The sequence below is a fragment of the Parasteatoda tepidariorum genome, chromosome 7 (assembly GCF_043381705.1).
Source record: "Parasteatoda tepidariorum isolate YZ-2023 chromosome 7, CAS_Ptep_4.0, whole genome shotgun sequence".
NCBI classification, from domain to species: Eukaryota; Metazoa; Arthropoda; class Arachnida; order Araneae; family Theridiidae; genus Parasteatoda; species Parasteatoda tepidariorum.
In genome coordinates this window covers 64,483,411-64,507,665 of record NC_092210.1, presented here as the reverse complement: position 1 = coordinate 64,507,665, position 24,255 = coordinate 64,483,411, and the positions used below count along the sequence as shown (strand labels likewise).

The 24,255-nt window shown below is 27.5% G+C and overlaps 1 protein-coding gene across 1 annotated transcript in view; it reads right to left on the bottom strand.

Annotated features, from left to right (window-relative positions):
- LOC107452663 (nephrin) overlaps positions 1–19,298 on the bottom strand; it is a 219,305-nt gene extending 200,007 nt beyond the window's left edge. Inside the window, exon 1 of the mRNA XM_016069211.3 lies at positions 18,988–19,298. Coding sequence (XP_015924697.1) covers positions 18,988–19,057 — 70 coding nt within the window. The 5' untranslated portion in view covers positions 19,058–19,298. The remainder of the gene's footprint in view (positions 1–18,987) is intronic.
- Positions 19,299–24,255: the final 4,957 nt, after the last annotated feature.

Here is a 24,255-nt window from a genome sequence, read left to right as displayed (position 1 = left end):
TCAAAACGAATTAAAGCTAGTATATAATGTTTCAATTCAAAAGGATAGAAGAAAATGTTTCATTTTGATAAAAACAGATAAAAAAAATTTTGGTTGTTAAATATCAAATGTAAATTAATAATGTATATTTAGCCTGAAAGAGTCTTAAAATACAAATTAATGATGCTAAAATACCATATAAGAACTTTAAAAAGAACTATTATGATCGAAACATTTATTTTTCTGTGAAGCATATTTCATGTTTTTGTGTCAGAAAGTGAAAGAAAAATTTCAATTACTTCAGCGATGAATATGTATTTAGTTATTTCTTATATTTATAAACAACAATATTAATGAGAAAACCGCACTGTTATTTCCAAACGTTTATTTTCATCAAAAAAAAAAATTCCTTATTGTCAAAGTAAATATTTTCAAAGTTTATTTATTTCAATATCTGGGTTTTATGTTTAGGTATCAGTTATTATATTTAGAAGAAAAAAATTCGAGGCATTTTGAATAAAAAGAAAATATAAAAAAGAAAATCGAAGAAAAATCCCTTTATAAACAAAACTGAAAAGAAGGAAAATAATTCGTTTTTAAATCAGGAGAGATAAATATTTCCCCAAACGAATTAAAATCCATTTTACAGAATGTTTCGATTCAAAAAGATATAAAGACATTGTCGAGCAAAAAATACCGTTTTAAACTTTATTTAAAAGAACACGACTTAACTTATTTTAGTGGTTTTCAAATGTCAAATGTAAATTACTTACTTATAAATATTTAACCAACAAAAATGTCTGAAAGATGCAAACTAATGTTGCAAATTTACTGACGAAAAAGCAAATAACTATGCAATAGAATCATGCATATTTAAGCTGTTCCTAAAGCGATTTTCGCGTTTTTTGTGATAAGAGATAATAAAAAGATTTTCTCTTTTTTTTAACAATAGGTGTGAACGTAGTTGTATTATATGCGGCAAACTTTTAGCACGCATACTTTTCTTTACCCATTATAAATATTTGAGGCTGGTAAAAATTGAACCCTCTAGTAAATATTATTTATTGTGTGTGCGGAGAAACATAAGTATTTCGTAGATAAAGAATCTCGTAATTGTCGTGTTACAATAATATTTCTGAAATATTTCATTATTTTTCTCTATTGATACTATTACACCATTTGTAATCTATTAATAATATTACCGTTGAATAATTTAAAATTTCACTCCCATTTGTTTTCTTAGAACTTTCTTTCCTTAAAGCAAATTCTGCTCCAATCATTTATTTATCCAAGCTATTGATATCTAACTATCTCTCTCCATCTCCCTCTCTCTCACTTTATATATATATATATATATATATATATATATATATATTTACTACGATCGTTAATTTGTTCGACTCACTCCACTGGCTTGCGTGCTTGTGTAAAAAATATCGCATATACTTTTTTCATTCTATTAATAAACACGTTTATTATTTTATATTTAATGCATTAAAATATTTCTATATATCTTTTAATGTTTTTCAAACTTGAAGCGCGTTTAGTACAATATTTAATCTGCAAATTAAACTCAAAAGCTAAATTTCAAGTTAATTGATAGTAGTAACAATTCACATAAAAAAAGTTAATAATTTCATTTCAGATAGAAAAAATTCTCCTTAAATTCTTTAAATTCTTTTTTTAAGTGGTCAACTTTTTTTGGTTCACCAAGCAAACGATCTAGTTTCTAACTCTAACTGCATAACGTGAACTAACTCTAACTGCCATTTTCTAACTGTAACTGCCTAACTGCATTACCTAACTGCATAACCTTTTATTGCTCCCAGTTACCGGCATTATCCAAAAAAAAATTCAGTAATTTCAGTATTTTATCCGATATTTATGAACGTGTACTTTTAATTATATAAAAAGTTTACGTTTGATAGTCAATAATAAACACATTGCAATTTTGTTAAAAAGATATTTATCTTAATGGACACTGGAATTTCAAAAATAAATTCTCAAAAGCCTGCAATTCCCGAATTTTTAATAAGTAAATAAAAGGGTTTAGTTCCAACAACAAACAAATCTGTGACAAATTAATATGATTTTGTGTTTCGCTAAAACCACAGGGGGAAATGCTTCTAAATAAAACGTGAAAATCGCACACCTCTTTCCTTTCGACTTTTAATGAGTTCCTATACATAACTGTCAAGCTGATCATCCCCTCCAAATCACTACTACCCTTGCACCCTTCAGAGGCCCCAACGAACCTGAGAAGGTCATTAAGTGGTCCAGATCCCTTCGGGTCTCTTGATCTTTAAAGAGTTAAGAAAATAGCTAGATACATATGCATTAAAATAAATTATATATAGGCAAATTACTATCCAAAGTAGCATCTAAACAATAAAATTATATCCAGTCTTTAAATATATAATCAAATTCAACTATATTTCAATCAACAGGATGTTATAAATATTTTAAAAGTTAGTATCAATCTTTATTGGTCGTAGAACTTTTCATCCTTATTATCTTTAGAAGCGCAATCTGCATGTGCTCACTTCCTACATTTGAAACATCAAATTTATTCTTCATTGCCGTTAGAGTAAGAGGATGTTTGATTATTAATTTACTTAAAATGAATCAATTGTAATGATTGTGTGCCAAACCTCCATGAATACCTTCATAAATAATTTTGAAGACTATATATATGCTAATCAAATAACAAAAATGCACATTTAGAAATAAATAACACTTTTAAGGCGTACCTAACATAAAAACAAAAAAAAGCAATAAAAATTATTTAGAAATAAAAAATTTCGTAAAAAACAATAAAACTGTAAAAATATGATTAAAATGCATTAAGAAATTGTTAAATTATTTTAAAAGATAAAAAGTACATCCCCCCACTTCAAATTTCCAAACAACAGTGACCTTTTGACTTCTTTCACTGCCATGAAAAGAAAAAAAAATCAAATAACCACCCATCTATTACAACCCTGCATTTTATAGATAATGATTAATACTATGATCTTGTTCTATTAATTTCTGAAAAGAGAAAGATCATGTGCATGTGATGCACGATACGTGTTTGTTATTTCGGTATTTTGTGGTACTCTTCCGTATTTCGTGGCAGAAAAACTATCTGAAATATCGAAATTAAAATATCAAGTTGTTAAATAACTTTCCAAATATTAGATAACATTTTGAAATCATCTCATCTATTTTTAAGATATCAAATGGCTTTTTCAAAAATGTAGATCCCTTTCTATAAATATAAGACAATTTTTTCATTATATTATTATCAAATATTTTTGATATTTCTTCCAAATATCACGTAGTTTGTTAAGACAGATATCAGATGCATATTTAACATTCGAATCTTGTCAGGTTTGTTACAGTTGTCTGAAACAAAATGCTATCTGGTACTGATATCAAGTTCACTGAAAGAAAATTTCACTACTTACCAAGTACAGAATTTTTTATTATTTATATTTAGAATCATTTTTTTTGTACAATGTTCATTACATTTTTTTCTTAACTTTGCAGATATTTTGTATGCTTACATTTTTAAAACTATTCATTAATTATATGTTTATTTCTTCAATTATTTCAAATTTAGAATTTTTATAGAATGTTTTTCCTTATTTAACATCTTTGTTTCAATAAAAAAGAGACAGTTTAATAGTTTTGAATGAAAAACGTTAAATTACGTTTCAAGTTTTGAAACTTATTCCATTTTGTAACAATATAAAATCGAGAAGTATTTTTTGATGTATTCATCTTTTCCATGATTCAAAAATTTATCAAAAAGAAGCTAAAACTCACGCAGTGTCATTAAAATCTAAACAAGCTCTTTCCTAAATTTCCAGAGATCGTGCTTGATACTCATAACTCTAAAGTTTTGAGTGCTCCACATTTGTGACAGAAAGGGTTAAGCAGATTTTTGTAAAAGTAGTTAAATACAGGCAATTAATATTAAGGAATAAGTTTTTTTTTAAATGAATAAAAGTAGTATCGGTTGACCGTATTTTGGTGAAAACTACTTAATATGTCTGATAAATGAATTCAGAAATATTTTATTAGAATCATTCAATTGTAAATGCTTAAATCGTTTTTTTCCTCTTCCACAAATTACACGCATGATTTTAAAAAAACTTTACTCAAATGCAATAAAGCTGTATAGTATACAATAGGAAGACATTCCTTAATTTAATCTTAATGAGTGCTTATTAAGTTAATTAAACACATAATTTTCATTCAAAATATGAGACAGAAAACCAAAACTTATTCAAAATATTTTTTGAGTTTAAAACCAATACAAGAGAGTATATTAAAAGAAATATTTTGAAATATATTGTTATATTAAAAAGAATAATTCTTCATAAACTAAATGATTTTTAACCCAAAAATAAAATATTTTTTATTTAAAAAAAACAGTTTTAAAATATAATAAACTAAATAACACAGCTTATTTAAAGAATACTAGTTTATTGAGAAATCTTATAGTTAAATTTATTTAAGGTTAAAATGCATTAAAAAAGGGAAAAAATAGATTAAATTTATTTAACACTTAATGTTTAAATATATATTGTCTCCATCAAACAATGCATAAACATGTCTACATCAATATGTTGTACCCTTTATGCAACCTGTCAAATATCAAACACCCTTCGAAAATTGAAGATTTTATAATCCTCCGATCATTATTTACCAGATTCTAATTTAAAATAAAGTAATTAATTGAAATATTTAGAATATCTCAAACGTTGTCTGTAAAAATAATGAGCGTGTATCCAACTTCATATATCTTCGGAAACTGTACAATTTGTGATAAATTTCATACGTCAACGAACTAGCACTCACCAAATTCTTTTCTCACTTATTGTAAATTATTTCCTCTCAAATATATTTTGGGTGTTGTCTGTCCATAAATTTGATTATTTAAGTAAACTTTCTTGAGATTTCTTGGGTTTAATTTCATAAAGATCAATATATATATATANTATATATATATATTGTTGTTATGAGCTAAAGGCTTTCTTTTTTCAACAAGCAAATGCATTTAATTATGTTGCTCAATTTTATGTATGGTATCTTGTACAGAAGCGTATGCAAATGTATAAATGTATTTCATCATAACATTATGATATGAAATAAATGTTTTATTTACATAATGAATGCTTTTAACGAGAATATTTATCATCAATCATCATCGTGAATTAAATTTTAATTCTAAAAACGTCACCGTTTTTTTTATCAAGTTAAATAATTTAGACGAACTTTTGTATTTTGTAAAAAAAATCTATTGTAAATCAGCCTCGAGGCAATACAAACCTACACTTGACCTAAGAGGGACGATGACAGCTTTCATAAGCAAATTGGGAAAGCATTAAAGTATTGTGTTTAAATTGAGTGAATTAATCTGATTTGATTTACTTCAAAATCAGTTCAAAATAGATTTTGTAGTTTTTCCTTTAAAAATTCGAAATTAAAATATTTATTATCTATATAATGAACGCATGCATCAATTTCATGATTTTATCGGTTCGTCGTTGAGTCACTTCATTTTTTTTAGTTATTGGAAATAACAGCTCCACGTGGACTGTTTATTCTGTTATACAAATAATATTAATTATAATTTAAATTTCAATTACAATCACAATATTAATTATAATTTAAATATTAATTACAATTATAAAGTTAATTATAATTTAAATATTAATTACAATTATAATATTAATTACAATTGCATTAATTATAATCATATTATTAATAATAATAATTAAATAATAAGTATATAATATAATAATTAAATATTAATTTTCTTAAATTTCTTTGTTTTTCTCTTTTTTCTTTTTATACTTTTTGTCTTTATTGAGCTATTTTTATCGATCATATTAAATGCAGCTTTAGCGCTTAATTAAAGCTTAATAGCGTTTAATAGCTTTAGAGCTTAATAGCGCTACTATTAACTTGCTTTCATTTTCCTTTCGTTTCCGTTTTTAATACGTCTTTCTAATTTTGTGTATTTGTGACGTTGCTCTTAGAGCCTAGTTTTAGGATTTGATCAGCAATAGTTTCTTCTTTTTTTTAAATAAATGTTAATTTTCTAAAATCATCAAAATTGTGTGATTAAATATCAACCTTATTATTTATAATTTTATATATATTATTATAATATTATAAGTATAATATATAGTATTATATTATGTATAGATTATATATTATATATACAGTATAATATTATTACCTTTCGCACGCCCATTTTCAGGCCAATCCACGGTAACTAACTAATCAAACGTGTTTCAGTACTGCATTAAGAACGCGCCATAGAGAACCCTCTATTTGCGCTTCTGTTTTCATATTTTGTAATCTGGCAAACTAATTACAAAAATTATTTAAATCATTCTTGAAAGATTCTAGTACATGTAGGTTCATTTAAATTCTCTATTTGCTTTATAGATTACGTTTTGCGATTTGATTTGTATTTTTCTTGCATTTTATTTTCTGTTTTTAGTTTAATATGTCTTATTTCGTATATTTTTGATTTAATGTGTTCTATTTTGATTTAATGTGTTTTTCGACTACTCCTCACATTAATGTATTGATGTAATTTGCTTTAGTTATTTAAATACAATATTAGAAAGCACTCCTCTCTGCGGCTATTTTCGTGTGTGCTGATGACGATATTATATCATTTTCATATTTTGCTTTTCGGTTTTTCATAATTGTTTTTAAATACTTTCAAAAATATTTTATTTTTCTTCTTCGCTTTCCATTAATCTTTATTATATTATTTTCTATGCTTACTCTATATTTATAACTTATTTTATGAGTTCAATATAAATGCAGCTTATGAGCAGTAAATAAATTTGAAACTTATTAACTTTCTTAATATTCTTTTCTTCTCTCGTTTTTTTTTTTTAGCGTACCTATCTTTGAAAACAAAGTATAAATTTTGTTGAAAATATGTGCGCTTATTTTTTATCAAATACTTTCAAGCCTTTGTTTCCTATCGTATAGTTCTCAAAATGCGTATGAATGGGCTTGTGAGAGAAAAAAAACTTGTTATCATAATCACTAAAATACAACTTTTTCTCGCTCCTTATACCATGTTAATATTTAAATACCAGGTGCTGGTGTTGACTTAACACTTGTTTTCATGTTATTGATTTGAAAAGATAAAACTTGGAACTTTCCTAGGAAGTTGGTTTAAAAGATCAGCTCTTGGTAAACATCTGATCTTGGTCATATTTAAGACTAGAATGAAAAATAGAAGGGATAAACTTTTCTGGAAGGAAAAAATAACTTTCAGGCATCACATTTTTCTACGTGAAACATTTGTAAGATTTGCTTTACTTTATACCTAATATATATATTTCTTTAAAAAATAGCGGAGCCTGAAAAGTGTTTTTGCTTCGGGGAAGCGTCTTATTTATATTTTTACATTGAAACTTCTACAACAATTATAAACATATTTACATTTTAAAATTAGGTTATACAACAAAAATAGAATGTTTTGCTATTAAAAATGCTTTTACATACAGCATTGTTATGAATAAACTTCGAGCGCATAAATCGAAAAAAGAGAAATTCTTAGAATTTAACGGGAATTTTTTATATCAATGTCAGGATCCTTTTTTTTCGAAAATTTTTAAATAATTAAATTAAAAAAATATTTCTTCTATTGCCTTTCAATAGTATAATTTTATTCTTAACGGATAAATGAATGTCACAAAGGTATGAAAATATTTGAAAATAGTTTGACAAAAGAATAAAAAATAATTGCGAAATGTCAAAGAAGATTTAAAAATTAAATAGCTAATTTGAAAATGTTAAAAATTTAAAAATAAGAGTACATAAATTTACATGCGAAATTTCATTATTGTAGTTTTAAATAAAAGCAATTGATTACATAAAAGAGCATGATACGGGGGTTTATGATGCATGCATTTACATTACAGAAAGCCTGAAATAATTAACTGATCCACATAAGGTAACAATGTATGGACTTAGATATAAAGTCCTGCAATAACTTTCTTAAAAAAATACTAAATATTTAAAGCGATATAAACTAAAGAAGAGTGTCTAAAAAAGACCTGCAAATAAAACATGATAAATGCCTTATATGTTGAAAAACAAAATTAATTATTCTATAATGAAATACGAATCACTATATAATAAATACGAGCAAAATTATGCATTAAAATACAATAAAAATTAAATATAAGTTTTTAAACTCATTTATTACATTATTTTGCAATTAAATAGAATCATTTTCAATGTAAATGTGAAGTTATACATATTCACTAAAAAATTTCATGTACATAAAATATATAAGTTAACCTATGAAATCGGAGGACATCAATATAATATTAACTTCGAACTACACAACTGTAGCAAAGGCAAATGTTTTAGTGCATGATAATATGGATTTCTGAGATATGAATGTGACAGCAACGTCTATTTATATTATATACTGCAGCATTAAATGTAAGCATGCTATGTCAACAAATATTATGTAAAGTTAAACACAAACAAAGTCCTGATTTATGGCAGCAAGACATCCATCATTCTGTTAAATTAGTTTAAAGTTTTCATATAATTGGAAATGAATGTCTACAGCAAATAATTGATGTATTTGGTACAGCGTTTGTAACTATTTATAATCCGATTTTCCATTAAATGCTGTCTTGAAATTTAGTACTCAGTTAAAAATGTTGGATCACGTTAAATCCTAATATGATTCAGATTTTTTTGCATAATATGGTTTTAAGTGAAAAATATTATCGTATGTCTAAAATGCAATTATATACTTAATAAAAGTAACTGAAAATGTAAAATACATAATATATGGTTGAACCAATTTTCGTTAAATTATAATATACATTTATATATATATATATATATACAAAGGTTAAACAAAATAATAACAGAACTTCTATACTAACACATTTTTTGATCTTNAGAGGTGTATATATATATATATATATGAGGGCTGTTTTTTAAGCAAAGACGGTCTGGTAGTGTACACTAATGGAGGACTCGTGCGTCGCAACGAGTGCTTGAGTCGTTCTGGCATTCGTCGTCTGGTATTCCTAATTTTATTTTATTTTATAACCGTCGTTGAACAACCGAGACCCAATTTTATGGGTTTACGACTACTAATGTTCAACTCCGTAGCCTTGTAATTTTGAACCCAATCCAGGAGACAAGGGAACTCCTGAATCGAGTATTGGAAGAAATTTGCCTCTGTGGAGAACTTCTTGATGGCTCACCCGCATTTGCGTTACATGGGGAGGAAGATCTCGAGAACCTCCCACGGTTAGCCTAACGGCAAGGGGACTCCAGCCCATGTCTGTCTACCACTGAGGATATTTTACGTCTGCACTGTGTCGGTGCAAGCCGGATGCGGAATTCATATCGACTGGGATTCGAACCCTGTTCGTCTCATTGGAAGGCGAAGGCTCTATCTCTTGAGCCATCGCTGCTCCCTGGCATTCCTTGGGAACAATTCTGCTTAGTTATAGCTATGTAGGTAACCTGTACTGTCAGTTCCTTGTCTTTAAAATCTTCAAGTTTGACAAATCGCCCGCCGCATATGAGGTTCGGCCAGTGATGCATTTTTAATCAGCAAAAAAAACCTGTCTGTTGCATACATTCACTGACAGATTTGTTGAAATTGACGAAGCTTCCTACTGTCATGCTGAATGAAAATTTTGCTACTCCATGAAAATGACTCTCTCCACTGCTCAGACCCGAGCTTCATTGAACTCTTTAGGCCTTGAAATTGTGAACCATCCCTCAATGTAGCCCAGACCTTGCCCTAAGTGAATTTTATCTTTTCCGATGTCACATACATCATTTTGGCGGTAACCAATACAACGATGACGAAGATAGATCTAATACTTGGTTATCGGAGCCGGCGGCAAGTTACTATGAAGAGAGTATTCTAAATATAATTTTAAGGTATGATAAGTGTGATATATACAAAGTATGATATATACAAAAATTAGAATAAGAAAACCAGCAACTTTCCAACAAATGAAAAATTAAACCAGTGCTTGCTATAATTATAAATGATAATGTTCAGTAATTAGAAGCCGTATGTGTGCAAATATTCATAAAGAGAACTTTCCAAAATATATATATACACAAATTATTAAAGGTGGTTTTCACAGTAACCAAAGTAGAAAGCTTATGTATGCTAAACTTATCAAAGACAATTTTTTGACAGTTGAAATAGGAACCATATGTATTCAAAAACAAAAATAATAATATTTCAATAGTATGCCAACAAATATTATGAAAAAAGCTTATTAATTAGATAAATAGAAAACTTATGTATACAAAAATTGTTATTAAATATAGTTTTCAATTGTAAAAATAAAAAACATACATAAATTATGATTAAAACATAAATTATAAATATAAGAGTATATGAAGTAGTAGAAGTAGATGAAATGGAAAATGTATATATGCAAAAATTATAAGATAAGATAATAAGATAATTTTAATAAAAATAATAAGATAATTCTCCTGGGCATTTAGAAAGAAAACGTTTCGTTTCATTTTAGAAATTACAATTCTCTGTGATTGGGAAAAACATCTATTTCAAAACGTACATCCGACATGTACTGTCCCATCGTAATTAGTGTGTAATTTATAAAAAAAACATACTTGACACTTCAAAAATATCTTCGCGTTTTCGCTTGAAACAAATGTAGCTATGTAAAAATATATTTAAAAAAATTACCCAGTCATATTACTAAAACCGAAGAAACTAATTATTAAAGATTATCTTTATAGTTAACTTAGATTTTTTAAAAAGGTAAAGCTATTACGTAGTTAAACAGCTGATTACACTATCAGACATAGTTGAGTAGTTTCTCTCCTTTACAGAACTAAAGAATAGTTTTAATTATTTATAGTTAGAAAAATAGTTTTTTTTAATTATTTCTGTACAAGTGACTTATAACTGTAATCTTTCATTTGACTTATAAATGATAAAAATATGGGACATTTACTGATTCAAAAACTAACCATTCTCTAAAAAATAATTTTAGGTGATAATGAAAAATACATAACGTAACAGATATTTACTGATAAAATAATGTTATGTGTCGTTGAAACAAAAATATTGTAATTTGCAAACGATAAAACACGTTTTTAATGGAAGGCTAAAATAGCGAAAAACCAAATTATTATCAGTGTTTTTTGCACATATTGGGTGCAACAGCTGTGTGCTTTTCGGTAATACAGAAATAAGTTTTCGTGCTTCCTTTACATTTGTATACGCTATTATTTACGTGGCTATAAATAAAATAAACAAGTTTTTGCAAGAACAAAAAATCATTTTAATTACTTCGCACCTGCTGACTCTCAGTCGTTTCAAATTCTTAATTGTTTAAATTTGTTCTCTTGGGGATGATTAAAATATTATTTCTTTTTTTGTATAAATATTTTTTATACTAAGTAATTTCATCCATCAATCTATTTCTAGGTAAATAAACTATTTTAAGTATGGCTTCTTTGTTTTTGAAATCTAGGTGGCTCAATGTTTACAAGTTTTTTTAGTTACTTAATTCATTGTAGATTTAGTATTTATTTGTAAATGAAGTACAAGAAGTTTCGTTAATTGCGCTGATTCATATTTTATAGATGTTTTTCTTTAAGAAGTAATAGATAAAATTTTATTTCGTCAAATTTAAAGTAAATATTAAGTTTTAATTTTTCGAGGTCTACAATTTGCTCCTTGAATTCGTTGTCAGACTTGCAAAGACTATGAAAGTTTGCCTATGTTTTTTTTCTTTTTATCACAAAACTCTGATATTTGCGTTTTAAAAAACAAAGATTGAAAGAAAATTTTCAAAAATTAGTTTAAATAATATGTTTTTATAATTTATACTTCTATCTCATTTTATAAATAAAACATAGGGAAGAATCTTTTGATTTCTTTTAGCAAATAGCTTGTTTTCTTTCTTTTTACATTAAAAATATTGTTTTCTTTCATTGTATTCCGTCTTAAATTCAAGGCACAGTGGACTTGAAATTCTCTTTAAGAACTCCGACTGCTATCATACATATTCTCGTCTATTAACGAAAAATTGCTATTTAAATTGTTCGTTGTCATAATCTCTGCAATAAATCTCTGTAATACTACACAAATTGTTCTTCCCCAAAGCTTACATTTTCAATAACTTTTACTTTGGCAACTAAAACGAATTGTGTATTTAAATATATATTAAGATATATTGTAAGAAGATTATTAACATAAAATTTTATAAAAAGCTCTTCAAGAGCATTTCTTAACATTGATTTAAGAAATTTCAAATCGTTAAAAAGAGTGCATAATACTTTAAAATGCAAGAGGTGTAAATAATTTCTGGGCTATTGGCTTCAATGTATGATTCAGAGAATATTGTTAAATTGTGGATTTAATCATTCAGAATCTGCCTTGTTTATTTCAGAACAAAATGCTGTTTGGATACTTTTAATCTCATTAGTAGAAAAAGAAAAAAGCTTTTCTGTTTTGTTTTTTTTCCTCAGTTTTAGTAAGTAACGGTAACAGATGTCCTTACGAAATCTGATATCTCTCATTTTTAAATGCTATCGATCGCTTTTGAATTTGTTAAGCATTATGAAAAAGTTACATTCATTTAATTCCTTGACTTGTTGCAGAATTCCTTATCTGAGACTTTTTTTAAATTAAATTAAACCCGTGAAGAGAAGAAATTTAAAAATATTGTCGACGTTCTGCTAAAACATATGCAATACTTTGTCAAAACTTTACTTTTTAAATGTTGACAGGGTGGTGAAAGTATTGCATGAACAATAAATAGAAAAAATTTAAAACTTTCATCAAATCACCTCCAGAGTTACTCTTATTATCTATAATTTCAATAAGGTTTTCCTATTTTTAAAGCAAGCATTTAATTTTTTTTCCTGATTCTAAAAACCGCGACCTACGAGCAGAAAAAATTGAACTTATATATTTAATATTTGTGTAAAAGATTTTCGAAGGCGACGATTGGCCTGTGTAGGGGGCAGGGAACTGTCCTTGCATCAGAAAGGTCCTGGGTTCGAATCCCGGGCAAGGCATGTGTGTTTATTTCTCTCTCTGTGTGTTCCATGTCCTTTCTCCTTTGTGTGTGAATGTGACACACCCTATAAACGGGTTGTGGTTGTGTGAATGGCGTGGCGGGAGTCGAATTCCTGGCCATAGATGGCGCCACTGAAAAACAGGAACAATTGCATCCCCCCTGCCTAAACAAAAAAAATCCAAAGTCTTAAAAGTATCTATTATTTTTTCATTTATATTTTTATTAATAGCAATAAGCGGATGGCATAAACAATAAGCAGAAAGACGACTAAAGTATCGTGAAATTTTATCTGGAATCAATTTTTTCATGGATTTTTCCCAGCATCTACAAGATTTATATTATTATATTATTATTACTTAAAGAACCATTTGACTATTTGATTCCAAAACTATTGTTCAATATGCAGCAAGATTAGCAATTTTAATTTTAAATAAAAAATGCCAGGAGTATTTTTAATAATTGTATTAGTTTAAAACAATCATGAATCAAAAGATTGTCAAGTATTTTGAAAACTGTACAGCTTCAATTGCCATACATACATTTGTACACACGTTAGGATTAGAAAAAAAATCCCTAACTTTTTTGCATGCTTTTCCAGGCATGTTAATCAGCAAAATGCTTTCTAGAATGAATCTTTCAAACACCCAAAAATCTTTCTCGAACGTATATTCATTAAAATATGTAACTATACTGATGAACAACTTCACAACAATATATCTACATTATTAACAATACCATATCTATTATAACAACACTTTTATGAATAAATTAAGGGCATTATTAAACTGACAATTATTAAATATGAAGAATAATTTTTTGCGTGTATGCAGAAGATTATTATTCATAAAAAGTCATTATATTGTTATTATTCAAAAAAGTTATTACGGTAGACTCTCAATTAACAGAGATTGGATTATCCGCGACGATCCAAAAAAAGAGAAAAGTGCCGATTATCGTTGAAGTGTGTAGTAGGAACGCTTTATATTTTTTGTCCCTTTTTGTCACCATTTATCCGGCTTTTCCAACATCTTATCAGATTTTGCTAAAATTTCAGGATGGGTATAATTGATTCAAGGGACAGAGAGCTCGTCTCCCAATGAGGTGAATCCAGGTTCAAATCCCTGCGATGGCTGGTCGATACAAATTCTGCACCCGGCTCTTATCCACCACAGTGCTGACATGAAAATATCATTAGTGATAAGCTGATCATGGGTTAAAGTCCCCTTGTAGTCGGGTACTGTCGCGTATTTTCCTCTACATGTAACACAAATACGGATTAGTTCGATCAAAAAGTCTCCATGAAGGCAAATTTCACGCAATACTTGATCCAGGAGTTCCCTTGCCTTCTGGATTGGTTTCAAAATTACAAAGGTATGGAGATGAATATTGGTAGTCATGAACTCAAAATTGAGTAGGTTGTTCAATGAAAGTTATAAAATATAAAATAAAAAAGGTACGTATATGGTAATGCTATTTGTTTGCACATCCTGCTTGGCATATGTAAGGGTACGCAATCATAATTTTCATTTAAACCGGGCATGATGGGAAAAATTTTTATTACCCTGATACAAATTAGAAAATACGCTAATGATATTTCCAGAAACATTTTCATGCATGCATTGTAGTTTGCAAGTGTAATTTTTTTTGGCATGCAATTCTCCCCGTATCAACCTGGAACTCAAATACAACCCATTTTTGTAAACAAATTCTCTTACATGCCATATTTAAAATATTATTTACATCCATTGGTATAAACTTTTAAACTGTATATAGCAAATTTCAATACTCAATGCATATGATCTATATCCATCATCTTTACTCGTATTTAAAATAAAGATAATTTCTAAATGGTATTTCATAACAAATAAAGCAAAACGTTTTCAGAATTTATTTTACATTTACATACAATTTACTTTATGCACGAAGCAGGAAAAGCCAAATTTGTAATTTTACTTGTGATATTAAATTTTATATTAATCTAGGAGAATCTAGTAAAAAGAATACTCTGAGTCTTTTAGGTAACAATGTTGCTAAAATACTTATGTAGATAGCGAGTAAAACCAATGATGTCCCAATTTCAGGTGTATGTTTGTAGAATTATTTTGTTTTATGATGGGTTTGTCTTTGATATAAAAAAAAACATATAAATTTTCTGCTTGTCCAGTTCAGAAAAAGCGACTGCATACTGAGAAATTCACTCGTACGGAAACTTACGCAAATTACATTCAATGAAAATGTGCAAAATTAATCTAATTAAACTTTAAAAAAATATGCTCTTAGGTTCGTTTTGTATTTACAAAATTTAATGAATGAATTTCACATTAAAGTAAACAAGTAATTTTACGAACCGCTTGCTAATAAATGGTAGGAACCGCTTGCAAAATAAACTTTCCTACTCACTATTTCTTTCTCTCAAACAAGTTTCGTTAACCAATGCTATCTCAACTTCTCTAATATCAATTTCAACACATAAATCTGCAACTCATATTTAATTGCTTTCTAACTAGATACACATGGTCACTTATTTTGCCTGACCTTTAACTTCATTTTATTTTATCACGACATTATTAAGTAACATAGAAATTGAAACTGTACCATGACATTTCAATTCCATAGCCTTTTAATTTGGAATGGGGTTCAGAAAAATAAAGAACTTAATGGATCAAGCATTATATAAACTCAGTTTCGTATAGGAATTGTTTGAAGAAAAATCAACGCAATTTTATGACATTTAAGTAAAAGCCAAGAAAGCATCCCCCGGGGTTAGAACTAGAGGAATATGGCACAAGATCCAAAGGAGTTTAACAGGAATTTAATGGTACAAGATCCAAAGGAGGATATGCTGCCCCAAACAATACGATAAGGTAGATCAAAAGGTAGAATACACACTACAATTTTATCTTCATAAATGCATAAATCTAATAAAATAGTTAATAGTAAGACAAATATATTTAAAAGTTAATAAGATCTGAAAAAAAGCATAATTGCACAAAACAGTCGAAATAAGTAAAAGTGTATATAGGTAATAAATTAAAGTGAATAATTTAAGATAAATCAGTTATATGCAATATAAAACACAAATAGCTCGCAAAAACGCGAAAATGTTCGGATAATGAATTTCTTCAAAGAAACCCTACATATATTAAATAGAAACTGTTTAAAAAGGTAAGATGATGTTGGTTCAAACAGAGACAAATGGTTAAAATGTGATGAAGCGTAATCAATACGTCGTAAATTTCACATTCGGGATTCTATGATATCCGCTGTCCTACGAACAGCAAATAGAAATGGATAAGAGTGTGGCCAATTCTGAGACGCTTAAGTTTTACCTCTGCAGTTCGTGGACACAAGATTGCTAATTTCAGATCCGCGTACGATTTAAGATGATTTTCATCAAGATTGAAGTAGGTGTGATCTGAATATGTCGAGAATTCGAAGGGCTGCAGAAAGAATTCAAACCTATATCACATCATTGTAAGACCATCGCTCTACCCCTTGTCATCCCATCATACTTCATCTGAATTGACGAGATTTTAAAAAAAAAATCTGGTAAAGTAAATAACAGACGTTACCAAAAGTTTTCCATTGCGTGTCATTTTAGAGGTGTTTCAGCGCAGATTAAGCAATTCGGCAACTAAGCGAACATCAAAGAATTATATCGTTGATTATTATTAAAGTTAATAACAACTTACTCCACTTATCGAAAACCAGATACCGAAAGAACAAGAAATTTAGTTAGGAACAATAAAATTTAAATGCTATCAACCAAATCACTTGTAATACACACAGTATTTTATGTGGCTGCCTTGTTATGCTGCAAAGTAGTGACAACTCAAATACTGAAATGAGTAGTTGTCTTCAAACAATAATTAAATTTTTGCTTTTGAAAAAACTATTAATTTGGAAAACAATTAATCAAAAATCTAAAAATCAAGATAGTTAGATTGTTCAGAGCGTCAACGAAAGGCTGTCTAAAATCAAATGTGGGCGTAGGCTAATAAAAAGGTATCTCATAATCTTCTCTAATATTATGTTTATTCTTTTTTGATAATTGTTTTCTTAAAATGGTAATATAATATATTTCAGTTTGTTATGCTTACTTCGAATTTATAAATGATATTATACTCATGGCAGCAAAAAGCGCGAAATATTTCTGGTTCATACTGAACCTGGTTGACTGGATTGTTGAAGTTTACCCATTTATTTTTAGTTAAATCACTAAATAAGTAACAAAAAAGAGAAATACGCAAAAAAAATAAAATTTTGGCAATCCCTTGAAATGTTTCTTAAAAGCACAATTTAGCAATATATTAATTTGAGATGAATGATTTTACAATCAAACAATAGCCTTAAGTACCCAAATACCTTCGGAGAAAAAAAATTTTAATTTTAATTTAGAAATTTTTTATTTAGATTTATGCGGACATTATGCACTAAAACATGGTGTAAATAAAATGAAATAAATGAAAAAAAATGACGAAAAAGGGGAAAAACTGGTTTTAGAAAAACTAAAAATTGACCTTTTCCCACAATCACATAACTTTGTTAACATTTATCATTTATTATTTTTCATTATCCTTGCTTTATAATACTCATAAAAATTTGAAATTAATTTTAAGGAAAAGTCTAAACATTAGATATAATATTATTATTTAAAAATTTTACAGCAAAAATATAGAAACTTAATAGGCAAAAATATCTAAAAATTACGATTAAATATTTTAATTTAAACTGACAAATATAAAAAATTTTATAATCCACTAGTCCGTAGTCTGACTTCCAGATACATGTATAGAAAAGATTCATGCAGAATTCCAGGAAAATTTAAACTAAAATATTTTAAGATATTGCCTTCTAAATAAAGAAGAGTAACCGAAAAATTAATTTTGAAAAAAGTATTAAAAAAAAACACAGTTATCAATTCAATAACTAGTATAATTTTTTCAAATAACATAATTTTTTTTCTGTTTGAGGTAGAAATGAAACTCAAACGATTTTTTAAAGAAAAAAGTTTATAGTTTTAGATATAAAAAAGCAGAAAAAGGAAATTTTGGTATAACTCTATACTCAATTAAAAGTAACTATGCTAAAATGTTAAATTACTAATTAACTATGCTGAAATTTCGAAAAAAAATTAAAAGAATTTTTAATTAAAACAATAAAAATTTAATTAAAGGTGTTACTTTATAAACTTAATATTTAAAGTAGATATTTATGAAACCGATAGTTACACCCAAGTATCTTCAATGTACAATTAAACTTAAAAGATGACATAAAAATGGCGTCTGTTCAGACAAAGTTTAAAAAGTAATTTTGAAAAATATTTTCTAAATAAAGGAAATGATAGGGAAAAAAATTTGTCTATTTTGCAACCTTTTGTGAAAACTCACAAAACATTTGGTCAATTGCAAATTTTTCACCTTAAGGAATGTCGATTCTTCTTAAGGAATGTCGATAAAATATTTTTGTCTTTAATTCTTTTTTAAAATGAATTCAATGCACACTATACATTCCCCTAAATATTATATAAAAAATATATTTCATCAGCATACGATTAAACTTAAAACTTGACATAAAACTGATTTTTATTAGACAAAGTTTTAAAAAGTAATTTAAAAAAATATTTCTCAAAAAAAGGAATGATAGGGCAATAATTTTATTGTCTACCTTGAAATCTTTAATGAAAACTCACAAAACACTTGCTAAATTACAAATTCTTAATCACACCTTCATAGATATTTTAAGCAATGCCAATATAATATATTTTTTTGTCTTCAAATAATTATTTTTTAAATTGAATCCAAAACACGTTAGACATTCCCACAAATATTATAAAAAAAGGATTAACACACGTAATAATAAATGTATATTATTTCGCAAAACTTTACAATATATGTATCAAAATTGATAAAATCATTACCTGTACTAGGCTCGGTGCATCCCACCTGCATCACAACGCAAATCATTACTATTCCAACACAATAAATCATTTTTATCGAAAAAATAAATATAAATTCTCCAACAGCAATGACAGTTACCAAGCAATTAAAAACCCTTCAATGTCGGAGCAGACATATTTTTCATCATCAATTTATCAATATTGGAAATTGTATTTATGATACTGAGAGAAATATTTAATATGCGGCTCGAGATCTGCGATCCACGTTGAAATGAAACGCTCTCCGATCTGCAGAAGTGCGTTTGTGCCGAGAGAGGTTTAGAGACTGATGTGTGTGTAGATTCTTCTGTTGATTTGAGGTGCAGGGGAAAGGGGGTTTCTGAGTGGGGTGGTGGAAGTTTCGATCTTCCTTTGATGGGGTGGGAAGTTAAAGAGTTAGATAAGCATTTAACTTAGTTTTGAAGCATCTGTGAGGGAGTGTTTTTTTTTAAAGGACTGATTTAAAATGCCATCAACTCGAGCATTAAAATACTTATTTTTTACTTAATATCCTTATCATTCTATTTAAAATAAATGTTTTATAATGAGGATTTAAAAATAAGAGAATAAATAGTGGAGATCAAAGTATTCAATTTAAAAAACTTTCAGTTTTTTTAATGCATTTATTTATTTTATTTATTTAATTATTTATTTTTTTGCATATTTTAACATTTATGCAAAAAAAATATCACTCTTATTTTAGGGAGCAAATCCAACTTCCTTTAAAAATAAAACCTTTTCTAAAAAGAAAAAAAAAATTTGCTTTTCTAACCGCTCAAGGACCATAGTCTTACCTCTATTCAACGTGTTTCAAAACTAATTTAAAATGATTAATGAATGACAAAATAAATGAGACAAACTAATTCACAAATATAATTGCGGTTAGAAATATTTGCTATTTTTATTATAAAAGTGTCTCAAATATGTAAATTCTGATATCTATTAGGAGGCCTAAATTTTCTAAGCTCTTGGCTCAAAAATAAGACTGATTGGAAAGTTCAAGAGTCAGCATGGCTTAAAATATTCGCGAAACAATGCTAAAAATAACAGTGGTATCTAAATAAAGAACGAAAATAAATTGAAAGTATAAGATAGTGTAGTAAATTTCAGTTTTATTTAAACAAAATTTTTGTCTTCAAAATAATTTTATGAGGGTGCAAAATTATTATAAATTAAAGTGATTTTTAATCTCATTGACAAGAAGAAATTGAGGTAATAAAAATGAGTTCCTATAAGGCGCAAATGCGTTTATATGACCATACTTAACATTTTGTTTTGATGCGTGGAAACTTAAGCTTGAAATTATGTCAAGTGTGAAGAAAAATTTACAGCGAGTATGATAGAATAAAAGGAAAATAAAATTAAGGAATTATTAACTGATGCAATAAACAATCAAGCCAGACTTTCTGCAAACCAGAAAAACGAAGTAAATAGGTACTGAATGCACCAATCATCTTGATTTGGAGCGTGCAACATCAAATGGGGTGGTTTTTTACCGATTTGAAAATCGTCGGAAAGCTATACCACTTTTAAGTGCTTTTTTCATGAGTATTTTCGTTATTTATGCTTAAAAAAATTACTTCATATGCTTTATTGCAACCTGAGTAAGAAAATTATTAATAAAGTAATAATTTTTGATTTAAGAAAATCAGGATGCTTCTTGCGAATAAGCAGAGATTGGAATATTTTTTTTCAGAGGAAGCAAAATCATAAATCAATTGCGTCTGCCCAGACTATGGCATAGGATTGTTAATTTAGCAGCACCTCTTGTTCTTCAAAGCAACTGCGGATTAGTTCCAAAAATAAAAATTCTTGGAAGAAATGAGTTCATTACAAAACTTGACTCAAGCATTAATTACGTTTCGTGTTTTGTTATTCTTCAAATTTGTAAAATATAAAAGAGTACTTCACTTCCACAAATTTGTTTAATATATATAAAGATAATATATATATANATATATATATATATATAAATAAATAAATACATGAAATGATTGCAAAAATAAAGTTGATGAGTGGGATGAGCAGAGAGTGAAACCTTGAAACCTTGTAGCTAGTACTAACGGTAATTTTTTTGGTACTAAGCACACAATGCTGGTAAAAATAATCTCCAGAAATAATTGGATCAAAGATTTTAGTGTCGTTGTCTTAAGGCAAATTTGGAAATTTTTTGCTAACTCACTCCATATTTCAATTAACTTTCTAATCTTGCAAAAATCTTGCTAATTTAATTTTAAAAGTATATTTTAAGGTGAGTAGGTTTTTGTCAATATGTTTTTCTAATTTCAATGAAACTTTGAGATAAAGGGAAGAAAAAAAAATTGTCACTTTAACATTGGAATTTTTTAACTTAAAATTACTGTTTTATGACGAAAAAGAGATTAGTTTAAAGGAGTCATATTTATTAAAGAGCGATATGAGGAGTCCCCAAGTTAAGAAAAAAAATCTAGTTCCGAATAAAGAGATTTTGCAAAACTTCTAAAGTGAACACTATTTGAGCTTCACAGAGCATGCACAAAAATTTCTCTACTAATTGTGGTGTCACTAAGGAGTAAAAAATAAAGTTACAGTTAAAGCAAAATAAAGTCTACGCAAAATCACTCTGTTATCATTATGGTCACGACAGACCGGAGTGGGCCTTAGTCCTCTTCAGAACTGTTCTTCATGCTATATCGACTCCTTGTCACCAAGTCTTCCCAGTTTTTAAATCCGCATTAGTGGAGTTCAGTTATCGGAGTTTTTTTGACTCTCTGAAGTTAATTTATGTGGGAAAATTTCAGAAGTAGGACTAGTAGTATCTAAAAGCCAAATATACCCAGCAAATTACATTCCATTTAGCTTTATTAATGCAATAAAATAATGAACTCACAAAAGCTCAGGAAATTTACTGAAATATTTCATGAGTTTTCGAAACAAGGGATGTCATAACACAGTAAAGCTGTTACCCTTACGCTCAACCCCCTACCTGACTGACAAGGGTATCTTCACTGTTTCGTGTCTCAATAATGTGAAACATTTTTGATTGGTTTAAAAATTTCTCGTGACATGACGAAATACGCAAAAAGTAAAATTAACATTACATTTCCCCGCTTTTCTAAACTTTTCACCGACGTCCTGACCAAGCTATGAGAACAATGTTTTTCAACTTGCAACTACCTCCACACTTCGAGAGCCAGGATTCCAAATCTTCAAAAAATTTATGCTTATTCAGAGAAAAGGTGTTTTTATTAGCATATTTGAGATCACTAATACTTTAAATTATTAAGTTGAAGTCCTGGAACTTGAAGATCCTATCACTAGATCAAAGGTTATCCTTATTGTTCCGTTTTTTTCTCGATTTTTATTTTTATTTTGTACATGAATAGTAACCCTAAATTGAAAAGGAAAAAAATCATTTTTTCTTCTTTAATTTCGTAAAAAAAACATTTTACGCACAAGCTTTTTATTCTTTTTAATTTTTTTTAAAATTTAATCACAAACAATCGAGAAAAAAATATTTTAAGACACATACTAACTTAAAATATGACTTCAAATATAGAAGAAATATCGAAATCTTGTTTTCCATACTATTTTTAAATAACTCTTGTTTGCATACGCTTCTATGTTATATGTTGTTTTCGAAAATATTGGAAAACATTACAATGTTGAAACAGCTTTGAGTTTGCAAAACAAACAAAACAAATTTGTATGGAATTGGCATCATATTGTTGCCCTTAACAATAAAGATAAATATTTGCATTGAAACTTTCATACGTATCATAAAAATCAATTTATTGATTGAGATCTGTTTTAAAATAAAAATGATACATTTCTCTCTTTAAACTTAAATTGTGTCATAAAAAAAGACAAAATAATGAATGCCAACCGGAGGCAATTTTTTGTAATTTAGGGGCTTGTTAGTGGCAGTTATAACCACTCGGTTGCCGAACAACAAGCAGGATAATTTGATAACATTGCTTGGGTGGAACAAAAGCTATTAATCGATTCTTAATCAGAAAAAAAACGCTTTAACCAATTTCGTTAAATAAATTAAGCTCCTTTATGTTCTTTTAAAAATAATAGTTCTCATGCTAAGAAGTAACTATTAGCTTAATATCTTAGTAATTTATTCTAAGAAAAATATTCCTAAATGTATTTGTATCTGCCTTTAGGTATGTTAAATTAAAAAAAGGCTTATACGAGTTGCTAATGATTGAAACAAATATATAGATAATTAATGAAATTTTAACAATAATACTTATTAATAATAATACATTAATAATTAACTCTTCAGTTACTATCAGATATCCAAGTCTGAAAATGTGGGAAAAATTTCCTTATCTAATATATCTATCAAGAACTGAAAGGCTATTATTTAATTCTTTGCAGTTTACTTTCAAGATAATGTTATCCTCTTAACATTTATTTTCATTATTAACATAAATTTAAATTTATGAAATCAGAAAAGGCTGCATAATTTGTGAAAATATAGTTTTTAAAGTTTATAAAAGAAATGTAAGCATATGGTAATGAATCAAAAGTTTCTGTAATTAAGGATATTTTTAGAATAATGCTTATTTATAATAGCACATTCATATTCAACTCCTCAGTTATCCTTAGATACCTACTTTTAAAACCTTTAAGCAATATGTAAATCTTTCAGTAACTAAAATTACTATAATTTAATCATTTACAACTATTTCCAACAAAATATTTACCCTTTAAAAGTTGTTTTCATCTTCAAATAAATTAATAAATATTACATATTTAAGTAAAAAAATACTTATTAAAATGTAGAATAATTTGAAATATATAAGTACATAGATTAGATATGAAATTTTGCTATTATAAATATTCCGAAATACTTTGAAATCAATCTCACTCCTGCAAAGTCCACTTCAGGAAAAATACCAAGCGTTATTAAAAATTACCAAGATTACACTTTAAGTTATTAAAAAAAATAAAAAGGGCGGGATTGTTGGTATAATATAGTTTCATGTGTCTGATTTATAAAACTAAATTTACATAAATTGTAGAAACTATTTGTTTAAATATAGTTTTAAATATTTCTATACTATTATTTCTTGAAAATAAGGAAAAAATAATTGGCTTAAAACTGTTTGTATTACCCTTTCTGTTTAAGTAGGAAAATTCTTCCTTTATCCTAACATTAGTAGTTTTATTGTTTTTAATTATTACCAATAGTATTTTCTCTCGGAAATGTACTCTCTGCATTCTCTCTGCCGCGAATGTTCTCTATGTAAATATTTT